Source organism: Centruroides sculpturatus, unplaced genomic scaffold, assembly GCF_000671375.1.
Source record: "Centruroides sculpturatus isolate CEXI.00-Female unplaced genomic scaffold, Cexi_2.0 scaffold2113, whole genome shotgun sequence".
Lineage (NCBI taxonomy): Eukaryota > Metazoa > Arthropoda > Arachnida > Scorpiones > Buthidae > Centruroides > Centruroides sculpturatus.
This window is the reverse complement of record NW_019386229.1, coordinates 1-13,053: the sequence shown is the minus strand read 5'-3', so window position 1 is coordinate 13,053 and position 13,053 is coordinate 1. Positions and strand designations below refer to the sequence as shown.

Sequence of the window (13,053 nt, the reverse complement as noted above, 5' to 3'; positions counted from 1 at the left end):
TTATTATGTGTGATGTCAGATTTATGCTCTTTTAATCTTGTGGCCAATGAACGTTTGGTGGATCCGATATACACCAAAGGCCTATCCCATCTGTTATCTTTTAATAGAATATTGTATATTCCTGGAAGTCTGTTTGGGTCAGAATTGTCCTTCCCGTTCCTTAATAAACTGTAAATGGATGGGTTTCTTTTGTATGCAATCTTAATTCCCCTTACTTTTGCAATTTTTTCGTACATTGCCTTTAGATGCTGGTTATATGTTATTGGTACCCACTCTATGTTATCTTCATTTCTAGTATTTTGTACCTCTACCTTTTCTTCTATAAGATTCTGTAAACGCCGGTGCTGCTTACACAATCTATTTATAATGTTGCCATAACCGTGCTCTTTAGTGATCTTCCTAATGTAATTTACTTCTCGTTGGAGGGCTTGGGTGGTGGAAGAATGCATATAGGCTCTTTCTACTAATGCTCTAAATGCCGCTATCTTATAAGAAAATGGGTCACAAGATTTATATGGTATATACGTCGATACCGCTGTAGGTTTTCTATAAACATAAGTTCATACCGCCCTTTCTTTAATATCTATGACTATATCCAAGAAGTGGATTTTATCCTTACTATGTTGTTCAAGTTCCACTAGGAGACCATATGGGTTGTTGTTCGTTGTTTCCTTAAAATGTTCTAGATCCGGCTCAGTTTTCCGAAGGATAATTATATCATCGATATACCTTCCATATAGGATAATATTTGGGAGAAAGGAGGGAAGGACTTTGCTTTCTAATACTCTGATCATCATTTCGCATAAATCTCCAGACAACGGACTTCCCATTGGCACAACTCTTCCCTGTGCGTATATAGTGCTCTTGAATTCGAATATGGAATTGTAACAAGCCAGATGTGCTAACTCAAGTACATTGTGATGCAATGTGGTATCCTCTATGTTAGAAAGAAGGAAGTTTCTGAGCACACAAAAACATGGTATAAGGATCTAAAATCCAATACTGTTGCGCAATTGGGAGTGTCTATCTTCTTAAATTCTTTTAAAAGTCGGAAATCTTGAACTGGTAGTCTTTTAAGTGCGTGGATAGCATGTTATGTAATAACTTTTCCAACTTAAGTGTGGGAGCCCTCCTTTTGTCTACTATAGGTCTGAGTTACTGCCCTTGCTTATGTGTCTTTGCAAAAGCAAACAGTTTCGGCACATCCGAGACATCAATAATTATGTTCCTCATACCTATGTTCCTGGCTAGTTTTGTATTAGCAAATCACTTAATTCTTGCTTGCATCTTATCTACCCAGCTTGTTTCCATTTCAGAACACTGAGTTAATGAGAGGTATTCAATTAATCCTTTCTCATATGTCTCTCTTTTCATTAACACCATTACTTTGGCTTTATCCGCTCTGGTCAATACAATGTGATTACTCTTTATACATTTGGAAGCTCTATTCAATATATATTTCAGCTGTACAACCTCCTTAGATTTTAGCTGAACTAGTGGAACTTGAACAAGAATGAGTTACAGAAAAATTTCAGAAATTGTTAGGAGTTATTCAAATTCAAAAATATTTAAACTTCTCATATTAAATTAGGTTTGGAAGGTCAGAAAGGAAATAGAGGAGACATTGGACCATCTGGTGTTCCAGGATTACAGGGATTACCAGGTATGGTGGGATTAAAGGGCGACTCTGGACCACCTGGATTTTATGGATTAATAGGAATGAGGGTAAAACTTTATATATTTTGTAAAAATTTATTTTTAGAATAATTTCAAACAGAAAAATTGTTAATATCTTTCTAAAGATTATATTTGATTTGGTTAACAATGAACTTTAGAAGTTTAAAGATGAAAACAATGTAAAAAAGGCTATTTCTGAATATTTTGATTCAAAACTGAAATCATTTTACAAAGACGGGATTAAAAAGCTACCATCAAGATGAAGGACAATTCTGACCCAAACAGACTTCCAGGAATATACAATATTCTATTAAAAGATAACAGATGGGATAGGCCTTTGGTGTATATCGGATCCACCAAACGTTCATTGGCCACAAGATTAAAAGAGCATAAATCTGACATCACACATAATAAATGTATGACAGCTTTATCTACGTATGCAACAAACCCAGGCATCACACCTATCTTCGACGAAGCGTGTTATCTGCACCACCCAACATCATGGGCAACTAAGAACTTTGGAAGCAATGGAAATCTTTAAAGCCAATCACAAATCCACATGCATTAATTTCAAAGAAGAAATGAATCTCTCTACAGCATGGCAATTTTTACTTGACGATAAATCATAATATATTTTATAAGATAAATTTAAATGAGGTATTGAACATAACAAATCCTCATTGGTAGAAAATTATATTTGAAATAGCATGTGAATTCCTTCCACTTTCAGAATGTTTTTGGAAAAGGGCATGTTTCAAATTTAAAAAAAAAACATTTGAATTAAAGAATCCAGTTATAATGGAAGATATAAAATAAGCCTGAAGAAGAGCCCAGGAGGGGAATCGAAAACGTTTGCAGATTTTTTTGAAGAATTTCACACCAGTTATTGGTTAATTGTAGATCGTTGTGTATTTGGAAAAGTGATAACTTAAAGACATGCAAGGAATACCAAAAATAGATTTATTATGAAAATGTTTAATTGTAGCATTTTCTTAATAAATATATGAAAATATATTTTAACAGCTCAAGATGAAAGATGTTTATTTTGACAAAGCCACTTTACATAAATAAACAATTTTAACCAAAATAACATAAAAAGTAATTAAGATAACAAAAAAGTATAACTCATAAGTATAATAAATCATCATAAACAGATTAAAGCAAATTTTTTATGACAGAGCAGTCCAAGAAAAGTCCTCTCTAGAAGTGATTTAAATCTAGAATGCCTCAAATGCTCCAAATGTTCAGAGTCCAAATGTTGGCTCTCAATTGGCCAAAGCCTAGAAGTTAGAAAGTGTCCAAATGGATAGGAAGTTTTATTTCAGTATGAAACACTGTTTAGAATCTAACAATTTTTTTAGATTTAAACTTTATTCAGATATATTATACAATACGTTAATATACCTGAATAAATTGAATTGAATAAATAAATTGTATATGCTATTGTTCTATTTCTTATATTACAGAAAACAAAAATCACATAAACATAATTTCAAGAATAAAAAGTTTCAGAACAAACAGTTATTTCTTCTTGAGAATAATGTTTATTTGATATTGTGTATATTTATAAAATACAATTTTAGATTCTTATTTATAAGACTTAAGACTAAATAGTATCAAGAACATTAATTTATAACATTGTTTTGTATCTTATCAATCTATAAATGTGATAACTCACATTTATAGATTGATAAGTTTATTTTAATTTAATTTAGACATTCTCACATCATCTTGAATAAATTAAAGATGATGTGAGAATGTCTAAATTTCCATATTCATTTTTACTAGTTTAGTGGAAAAGATAAAATTCATTTACCCTAATTTCAGATTATTTAATTATAGGGAGATCCTGGAGATATTGGACTTCCTGGATTGCCTGGAGAAAGAGGAGATCCAGGTTTTGCGGGATCATCGGGTAGAGATGGATTTCCAGGCTTACCAGGGGACAAAGGAGAGCCAGGTCTTAAAGGTAGAGACTTTTTATTTATTATTTCTACTCATCAACAAGATTAGTTATATGATAATTATGATGATGTTGGAATGCATTGCATATAGATTGGTGCGTAGTGCTAAGCCAGAGCAAAGTTGTTAATGTGAGATCCGAAAGGCCCTGGGTCTAATTTGTGAATTTTTATTAAATATGTTTAAATATAGACACGAAATATTACTTCGTTTTTGTGGAAAAAAATATTGTTTTAGACGTGGGAAAAACCAGATAACAAATGTTATTTCCTTTCATCGAAGAGAACATCCTCTGTTTTTCCGTATCTGGTTAAAAATCTCGCTCAGATGGGAAATGGTTACCCCTCATTCATCCCCCTTTCGTCCGTTCTCACGAAAGAGTTACTGGCCGATGATTGGTCGAAATTCAGGAGATATAAGGGAAATTAGTCCAACTTCGAGGAGTTCTTCGACAGATCCGAAGCATCTAAACTCCACGCAGTTTTCCTCCTGATGGCCAACGCCCATAGCGGAGTCCGATAGATTAAGTCCCGAGTCTACTCTTAGAAGAAGTGATATTTTTATATTTTGTGTACGAATTGATCTCCCGTACGAAAGTAATATGAACTCTATCTACAAGGTGTCCTTTACCTACAGAAACGAAGACGACGACAACTAAACAGGTCGTATGTTTAGAATAATTTTGTGAGCTCTCTCTCTCGAACGCGCATTAGCATAGAATAAGTCGTACCCTTTAGCTTGTCGTTTACTTGTTGTTATCGATTATGTGTATTCGTTTGTTTGGATTTATTAAATTTACTCTTGTTTTATTTTATAAGAATGTCTCCTCAATTTATTCCGAACAGATCGCAAACGCGTGTTAATCCGCGTATAATAAGTTTGATTAACTGGTGTCAAGGAATCCTGACGAACGTCTGAACTTCTCGTTCAGATCATTTTAAAATACGCTCTCCTATGTAAACTTTTTACGATCGGATCTTACGATTCGAAACTCGGAGAACTATTCTCACGGAATAGGCCGATTAAGTGGTACTAACGAATTAGTGTACCCCCGGCTGATCTCACATTAACTACAGAAAACAAATATTTTGTTTATGTGTTGTTTACATATGTATATGTGTTTAAGAATTTCCTGAATGTGTGACATGTGTTTAGTTTGTCAGCCTTTTGTAGAGAGATGTATATGTTGTTGTGAAGCTCTAATATTTCAAGTCTGTTGAGTAATGTATGTAGTATTGTGCAAGAAAGTATTACTGTACTGACTACTGGCACAATACATACCTCATCCATTTTGCATAGATGCTTTATTTTGTGGGAAATTTCTGAATACTAATTTTTATTTGATATTGTGTATATTTATAAAATACAATTTTAGATTCTTATTGGATTTTAGATCCTTATACCATGTTTTTGTGTGCTCAGAAACTTCCTTCTTTCTAACATAGAGGATACCACATTGCACCACAATGTACTCGGGTTAGCGCATCTGGCTTGTTACAATTCCGTATTCCAATTGAAGAGCACTATATACGTGCAGGGAAGAGGTGTGCCAATGGGAACTCAGTTGTCTGGAGATTTATGTGATCTGGTGATCAGAGTATTAGAAAGCAAAATCCTTCTGTGTATGTATTATGTATGTTGTGGGTGTTTGGCATAACTATGTCTATGATGTAAGTTAATGGTGTACCCACCTAGTGAATTTTCCTTGTTGGAGACTAATTTAATAGAGACAAAATATTGAAACATTGGTTAATCACTCACAGTAGTATAGGGATTGTAAATTCATGATTTAAAATTCAAACATAATAAGAAAATAAAGTTTTTACAATAATAGGAAAATAACGCTCACAGTCACAGCTTCTCGGGGAGGTAAGAGTAAGCAAGTAGATTACTACGAGTAAATGTGTAGAGTAACTTAATCAAGTTACAGTGTAGCTGTACACTATATTTGTGTACATATTAATTTAGTTTAGTTTAGTCTCTTCTTTCTACCCTTTGTCCTATTGTTCTATTTCCTTCTAGAACTTTCCTATCTTAATCCCTGTCCCTTGGGTGGGATGACCAGTTCTGAGAAATGGAGGAACAAAGTGAGTAGGACCCTGAGGACACACAAGGGACAAGGCATTCTCTTGCGGAACTGCAAAGTGTATGGATGTGAAGAGAGAACGCTCTGAGTTGCGTTAGCAACGACCAGAGATCCTGGAATTATATTAAGAGAAGGGTTCCTGTTTTAAGGGAGAATCGACGACAGTGAAAGAAAAAATCTTAAGTATAGAAGAAGAAGACGAGTCAAATTTTTGGAGAATATCATGTGGTATCCCACCCAACAGCATGCATAGTGCAAGTACGCCAACAAAATCCTGGGTATTCCTGTTTCTATTGTACATATTCTTTCTTCATCCTCTTGTTTCTATCCTTTTCTTCTATTATTGTTAAGTTAGTGTATAAGATTAGTTTTAAGATTGGACTTCATATTATTGCGATCGAAATTGGTACCGCACATTTGGATCTAACAAACTATTGTCCTAGCGGTAAATTCGCATACAATTGTAATGTATCGTGATGTTGGAATTCCCAATGAAGAATCTGTATATGTACGCAAAATTGTTTAATTGTAAAAATATATCATTTATTATTTTTACCATATCCTGTCTGCCTTTGTGATCATTTTAATTTCACGTGAACTTTCACAACAGCAGTGATTAAATAAACAATTAAATTTCCACAAAAAGATTTCTAAGAGACTTTTAGGCAAGCATAAAACATTTTAGAAAAAATATTTAGGGCTTTTTAATACACTGTAGATCTTTATTTTGGTATTCTTTTCATAAAATACAAATTATTTTTTTAAAGTTTGCAATAAGAATGTGAGATGAATTAAAAATATAAACATTTATTAGCAAGGAGAGTTCATGAACAATAATTGCATACAAATGCTTCAAAACAATTATAATTTGAACATATTTTATGCCTTCCATTCAAAATGCTTTCTTTAGTAAAAAATCAATTATAAAAATTTAATAATCAATTTTAATTTAAATGATAAAACCATTTAATAATAAAACTTTGATTAAATGATAAATAAGGCTGTCATAAAAGAAAAATCAAGAAGTAAATGTACTCATATATATATGAGTACATTTACTTCTTGATTTACTTCAATGTAATAATGTAAACAATATTACATCTTGATTTGTATCACTATCATTTAAAATTAAAAGAAATTTTGAGTTTGGATTTTGTCTATGAAAAAGTGACATGAAAAACAAAAAAAACAAATGAATTATGGATGTAAATGGGTAAAAGTGCTTGCATTTTCTTACCCATGTTTTTTGTGCAAACTCTTAGTCAATATCAAGATGTTTTAAAAATATTTTAACATGTACCAATACAGTTTGTTGACAGTAAATCAGTTCATACCACTTCATTATTATAAACAAGACTTCATTTTAATGTAAGCATGTTCTTGTGATTCACTCATAACACTCTGGAAAGTTCTATATTTTAAAAACAGTAGAGCTTCGATTATCCGACCTAATTGGGGACTGAGGTTGGTCGGATAATTGAAAGGTCGGATAACCGAAAAGTATGAAAAAATCCATTATTAGTGTAGTATATTATTATATCCCATGTAATTAGTATATTAGTATATCGCTATTAACCTACTTTGCGTTGAATTTTCATTGATGTTAAGCCTAACAAAAATTTTTTAAAATAATAATCATCGCTATTGTATCGTTAAAAATTAGAAAATTAAGCTTCGTTTAAATACTGGCTCCCTTTCATGGTCGAATGAGTGTTGCCAGCTAAAACACGTAAAAATAATATTAAAGTAGCCAAGACATAGCCAAATATTATAGCACCACATCAATAGCGGACATTTGAAATTTGCCGACTAGGATGGTCGTTTAACCGAGGCGTCGGATAATCGAGGCTCTACTGTATTACATATAACTACAGACAAATATTTTCAGATATTTCCAAATAGAAATATTTCTGCAGCTTAATAAACTTGCATCTCACTCTAGTCAGTATGTCACTTACAACAGAGAAATGCAAGCCAATTCCCACATTCTAATTAGCTTGCTAATTAGAATAGTGGCTAGTAAGCACAGTTTCCCAAAAATACAATAAATGTTATTATTAAAGCTTTATTAAACAAACACATAAAAGAAGATAAAATTCAAAATAAGCAAATAGCCCTAGCTCTAACAGGGAAATCAGTAGTGGCAGTGGCAACATCTTATGTCAAACATGCATGTTGCGGTTTAGGAGTTTAAGTGCCAACTTTGACTCCTAATATCTCTATAACCAATGAACCAATTTGGATGACATTTAAAATACAGTTGTCCCTTGATAGTCTGATGTTTTGTAATCCAACATATGCAGTAGTCCAGCGCACCTCCTGTCAAGGTCACCATAGTCCCTGTCCTCGTTATGTGTCTGCTTGCACAGAAGCATGTCGCCACTTGAATCTCCCCACCCAATTCTTACAAGATGACACGCATTTCGTATGTTTTCCGTAAGCAGTTCTGTTCGAACAGTTGGAGTAGGGAATATTGTATGCTACTGCTAGCAAAACAATGCCAAATATGTAATCACTTTCAGTAATCTGGACACTTTTGGTAATCCGACACTCCTTTGGTCCCATACGTGTCGGATTATCAAGGGACGACAACTGTATTTAGTTTCCATGATAAGTATTATGGACATCTTACGTTTTGAATAAATTTATTGGATCATTTTTGACTTGCACGATCAATATTTTACAGCCTAGATTTACAATGAGAGAGAATAGAGAATAGTGACACTGAGCTACCAAACAATCTAGAAGGAGTCTGCATATGTTTAATAGCTCTTTCAAGAATCGATCACCTCCTGTTTACCATTTTAAAGATTTTATTAAAAAATATTGGGAATTTACAAAATAATAGCCCATTTTTTAAATTTTAACATATTATTGGTCAATCAACTATCACATGACATGACATAGTGATGCAGGCTATCAAGTAACTGTCACATGTAAATACAATTATCATGTGATTTCAGATTGTGATATTGGGGGTAGAATAAATCGAAAGTGAAAAAAAAACTGTTAATTTCTACAATGGGCCAATAAAAGGAATAAGTGAACAGAATAAACTAGACACTTGTGGGAGTTGATCCACTGCTCTCAGGTGAAACAAGACAAAGGCAAAGAAATGTAACAGAACAATAATTTAATTTTCCAATAATTTTATATCAAAGGATGTGTAGCGCATCAAGAGTTTCTCACATAGTACATTAGAATTCCAACAATAATCTTAAGAGTCCTTCTTTGTTAGAGATTTACAGTAGAGACAAAGAGTTTGAATTTGAATCCTCACCACTCTTTTTCTTTACAGACTTGGAAATTCATCAGAGATCTTTGTTCCACTATTAAAATCCTCCCATGCATCTTTGTTTTATAATCCACTATGGTAGTTTTTCACTTCCTCTCACTCAGCTATTTGGTAACTGCTTCCTTGCTCCTGATCCACACTTCACACACGCCACCTTCTTGAAAACCCTTCTTCCCATCAACTCTTTTTCTGTTTCCTTCCAACCATGCCAGTCATTCCATCATGGCCAGGGGAACTTGTTAGGTATAAGACACAAGATAATTATCATGTGACTCCACATCTTGTGATTACTTTTGATCTATTAATTAACACAAGCCTAACGATTTAAAAATAGAGTATTTATAAAATAATATCCCATATTTTTTAAATTTTGGCATATTATTAGTCAATCAGTTATCATGTGACATGACATACTGCAAGCTATCACATGACTGTCAGGTAAATATTGAATTATCATGAAAACTATTATATTATGAAGTTTATGAAGTTATTGATAACTGAAAAATACTTGAAATCCTGTAAGAAAAAACTGGTGGAACCAGGTTGAAAAGTAAAGCTCAGTGAAAACAAGTATCATCACAAAAAAGGCTTCAAGTTTTACTTTGTTCCTTAAAGTCGTTGCAGCTACAATAATTTGGCTAAACATTAGAGCATCTTTGTGCAATATTAGTAAAGGAACTTTTAAGGCACAAAGTAAAGATTGATCCTTTTGTGACATTGCTTGTTTTCCTGATTGTAAGTTGCTGACCTGGTGGAGATTGGAGACTTAAAATCCCACTTTTAGCACACCAGTGTAAGTCTCCGACTTTTAGGGGGATTGTCAATCATCTCACGTCAGGATGATCTAGGGATGTTCGTGTGTGGAAGTGGCAGAGGAGACAAGATATCTTACAAAAATCCATTTATTTTAGCATAAAACAGACTTACACTAGGAAACAAATATTTTTGAACACAACTGGCTGTTTGGAAATCCCGTGCATCGATGTTGTCATGTAGTTCACTTCCCCTGAATGTCAGTGTTCTTTTTATTGTTTGTCTTCGCAGGTGGCCCCAGGGCAGTGTTGTTAAACAGTTTGTAAGACAGGTGGGGAGACTCCATTGGTCAGCGTCAGCGGCGGCACAGCTTCAGTATCGGCACGAAGATGGAAAACTTCAATCCAAGGGTGTTGACACACACCGTCTTTTTGCATTGGAACCTTTTTGGAAGTCTCCCATGTCCTTAAAGACTGGGATTATATCAATTTCTGTTCTCCCCTTTTTGTCTATCCTGATTGGTTCCATATCAATTTTTGTCACTCCTCGATTGGTCCCTCGTCTGTCTCTAAGCAAAAGACAAGACCTGTTCAGATCATGAGAAAGGTCCGCTTTGGGAATTTACCCTAAACCATCTGTTAACTCTGGATGGAAGGTGTTGATGGGACTTTGAACTTGCACTCATATTTTACTTCATTGTTGTCTAGTCTGTGACATCTTAGAATTTTAACGACACAACACAATGTTCCTTTTTATCAAAATTTCCCTTTTCAAAATTATCTATGTTCCAAATATTTGTATATGAGCATCTTGTCAAAGGTCCATCTCTACTGGAGGATGCTCATTTACATTTATTGCATCATGTTTTACATTAATAGTATTTTTTTTCTTGTCTCAGTTTCATATGACTAGCACAACTGATCCGACAACTGATCGGTTTTAACAATGGAGGTTTTTTCTAGTTTTTGTTTTAATAAATTTCTATAATAAATGTTTAATTTCAACCTGTTTTTGGAACCTCACATGATTTATTAACATGGTGACATTGCTTCATCCAAAACATCCTGAAGTTGTAATCTGTATAATGCTCACTTTATTCACATGTTGAGTCTTACTGTCAAATCTGGTTCCAGAATTTTTAAAAGTTTCTTTTATTTAGATATTTTGCTGAGTTTTACTTTTCAACCTGGTTTCACCAGTTTTCTTATGAGATCAATGTAAGTAGTCTCTTGTGTTCAAATTTTGCAGCCTATTGTATAGTCTTGTGCACAATGTGGCATTTCCTACAGGTGTCATCTGTAAATGCCGTGCGCTTTCTGTAGTTTCTTGTATTTATGGTCTGATCTTATAAAATATATTATAAGTTTTTTAAGTATTTATTTAGCAACAATAGTAATAATAAATGCAACTTTTGTGATACAGTAGAGTCCCGAAAACTTGGCACTCAATAACCCGGCAGTCCGGATAACTCGGCCACACCCTGGCAAGGTGAAAAAACCCCTAGTTAGTTTTCATTATAGACAGCTTTATGCCTCTTAAAGTATTTTTCTGAGGTCTGTCTTATCAGATAAATTACTGTACACTGTGTATTCATTAATTTTCATTTTCATGTAGTAAAGGCTCTATGTCTTCATAAAGTACGTACTTTTCCTTTGTTTAAGGGTATTTGGGCAGTTTATTCTCTGTTGTATTTTCAAGCAAACAATACGTACAAGTACAGTACAGTATTTTCTGAGGAAACACTCGTACTTATTCTTTTTTAATCCCATTCCCGATAACCCGGCATTTTCACAAACTTGGCCATCCTTCGGTCCACTTTAGGCCGAGTTTTCGGGACTCTACTTTATTGATATTTTATTATGGTATGTAAAATAAAAACATCAATACATTAGGAATTCATAATTAGGAAAAAAAAATAAAATATCAGTAGTGTATTTAATATATGCTTATAAATAGCTTACTTTATTTTTATATGAAATATTTAAAAATTTCAGCTGTTATAAAATAAATATCTTTAATAACTCAAATTTTATAATGTATTTTAAAAACAGGCTTACCATCATCAGAGGTTAATAAAGGAGAACGTGGTGAACCTGGAGCGAGAGGGTTTATTGGTCCTCCAGGTGAGAAAGGAAATAATGGCTTTACAGGTTTGCCTGGACTTAAAGGAGAAATTGGTGCACATGGTATTCCAGGACAGGATGGATTTCCTGGTCAAGATGGATTAAAAGGTAAATTTTTGAATTAACAATTAATGTCAAATCTAACATTTTGGATCTGACAGTGAAATATAATAACCTCAAAAAAACATTTTATCAAGTAATAAACTGTCTTCTTAAAATTAATAGCAGTATAAGAAGTCTGTTACAATAAAACATGTAGAATGATTAGGATCAATAGTATTGGGTTGTTCAGAAAGTAAGTTCGTTTTTTTTTTACCACTGTCACTCCTCGATTGGTCCCTTGTCTGTCCCTAAGCAAAAGACAAGACCTGTTCGAGTCACGAGAAAGGTCCGCTTTGGGGAATTTACCCTAAACCATCTGTTAACACTGGACAGAAGGTGTTGACAGGACTTTGAACTTCATTTTAAGGCTTATTTGTAAAAACTTTTGTTTGATTTTGTGCGATTGTTTATTTTTTGTGTCATCAAATATGGAAGATTGAAAGCAGAATTTTCTCTTCTATTTTGCTCTTTTATTACCAAAAAGGTAAGAATGCTGTTCAAGCGAGAAAAAAATTGTGTGACGTGTATGGAAAAGATGTATTGACAGAACGACAGTGCCAAAACTGGTTTACACAATTTTGTTCTGGCAATTTCAATATTGAAGTTGCACCACGTTCTGGATGGCCAGTTGAAGTTAATGAAAACAAAATAAAGGTACTGATTGAAGCAAACTACCAAATAACAACATGTGAAATCACTAAGAGATTAAATTTGTCAAATTGAACTGTTTATGATTACTTGAAACAAATTGGTTTTGTTTCAAAGCTCGATATATGGGTTCCGCATGTTCTTGTTAAGCCCCAATGGACCTAAGTCTATTGGGCAAAGTGGTCGGGTAAAGGCACATTAATCAAGGACTTTACAATTTTGTACATTTTTAACAATAAGGTTTAATTATGAGTACATAAAATACAAAGTTAATATATTCTAAATGACATGAGAAGGAACATAATTACAATTCTGGGTTTTAGAGACAAAGGATCGAAGAAATTACTTAAATATCAAGATACAGCAATTCACATACCGACAATAATATTCTTCGGACGTTCCTTGAA

At 33.4% G+C, this 13,053-nt stretch overlaps 1 protein-coding gene across 1 annotated transcript in view; it reads left to right on the top strand.

Moving 5' to 3' along the window:
• Window positions 1-12,036, top strand: part of LOC111614176 (collagen alpha-2(IV) chain-like) — a gene marked incomplete at its 5' end in the record, with an annotated part of 67,777 nt that extends 55,741 nt beyond the window's left edge. The window contains 2 exons of the mRNA XM_023355559.1: window positions 3,520-3,646; window positions 11,825-12,036. Of these exons, the coding sequence (XP_023211327.1) occupies window positions 3,520-3,646; window positions 11,825-12,021 (324 nt within the window). The remainder of the gene's footprint in view (window positions 1-3,519; window positions 3,647-11,824) is intronic.
• Between the last annotated feature and the right edge of the window lie 1,017 nt (window positions 12,037-13,053).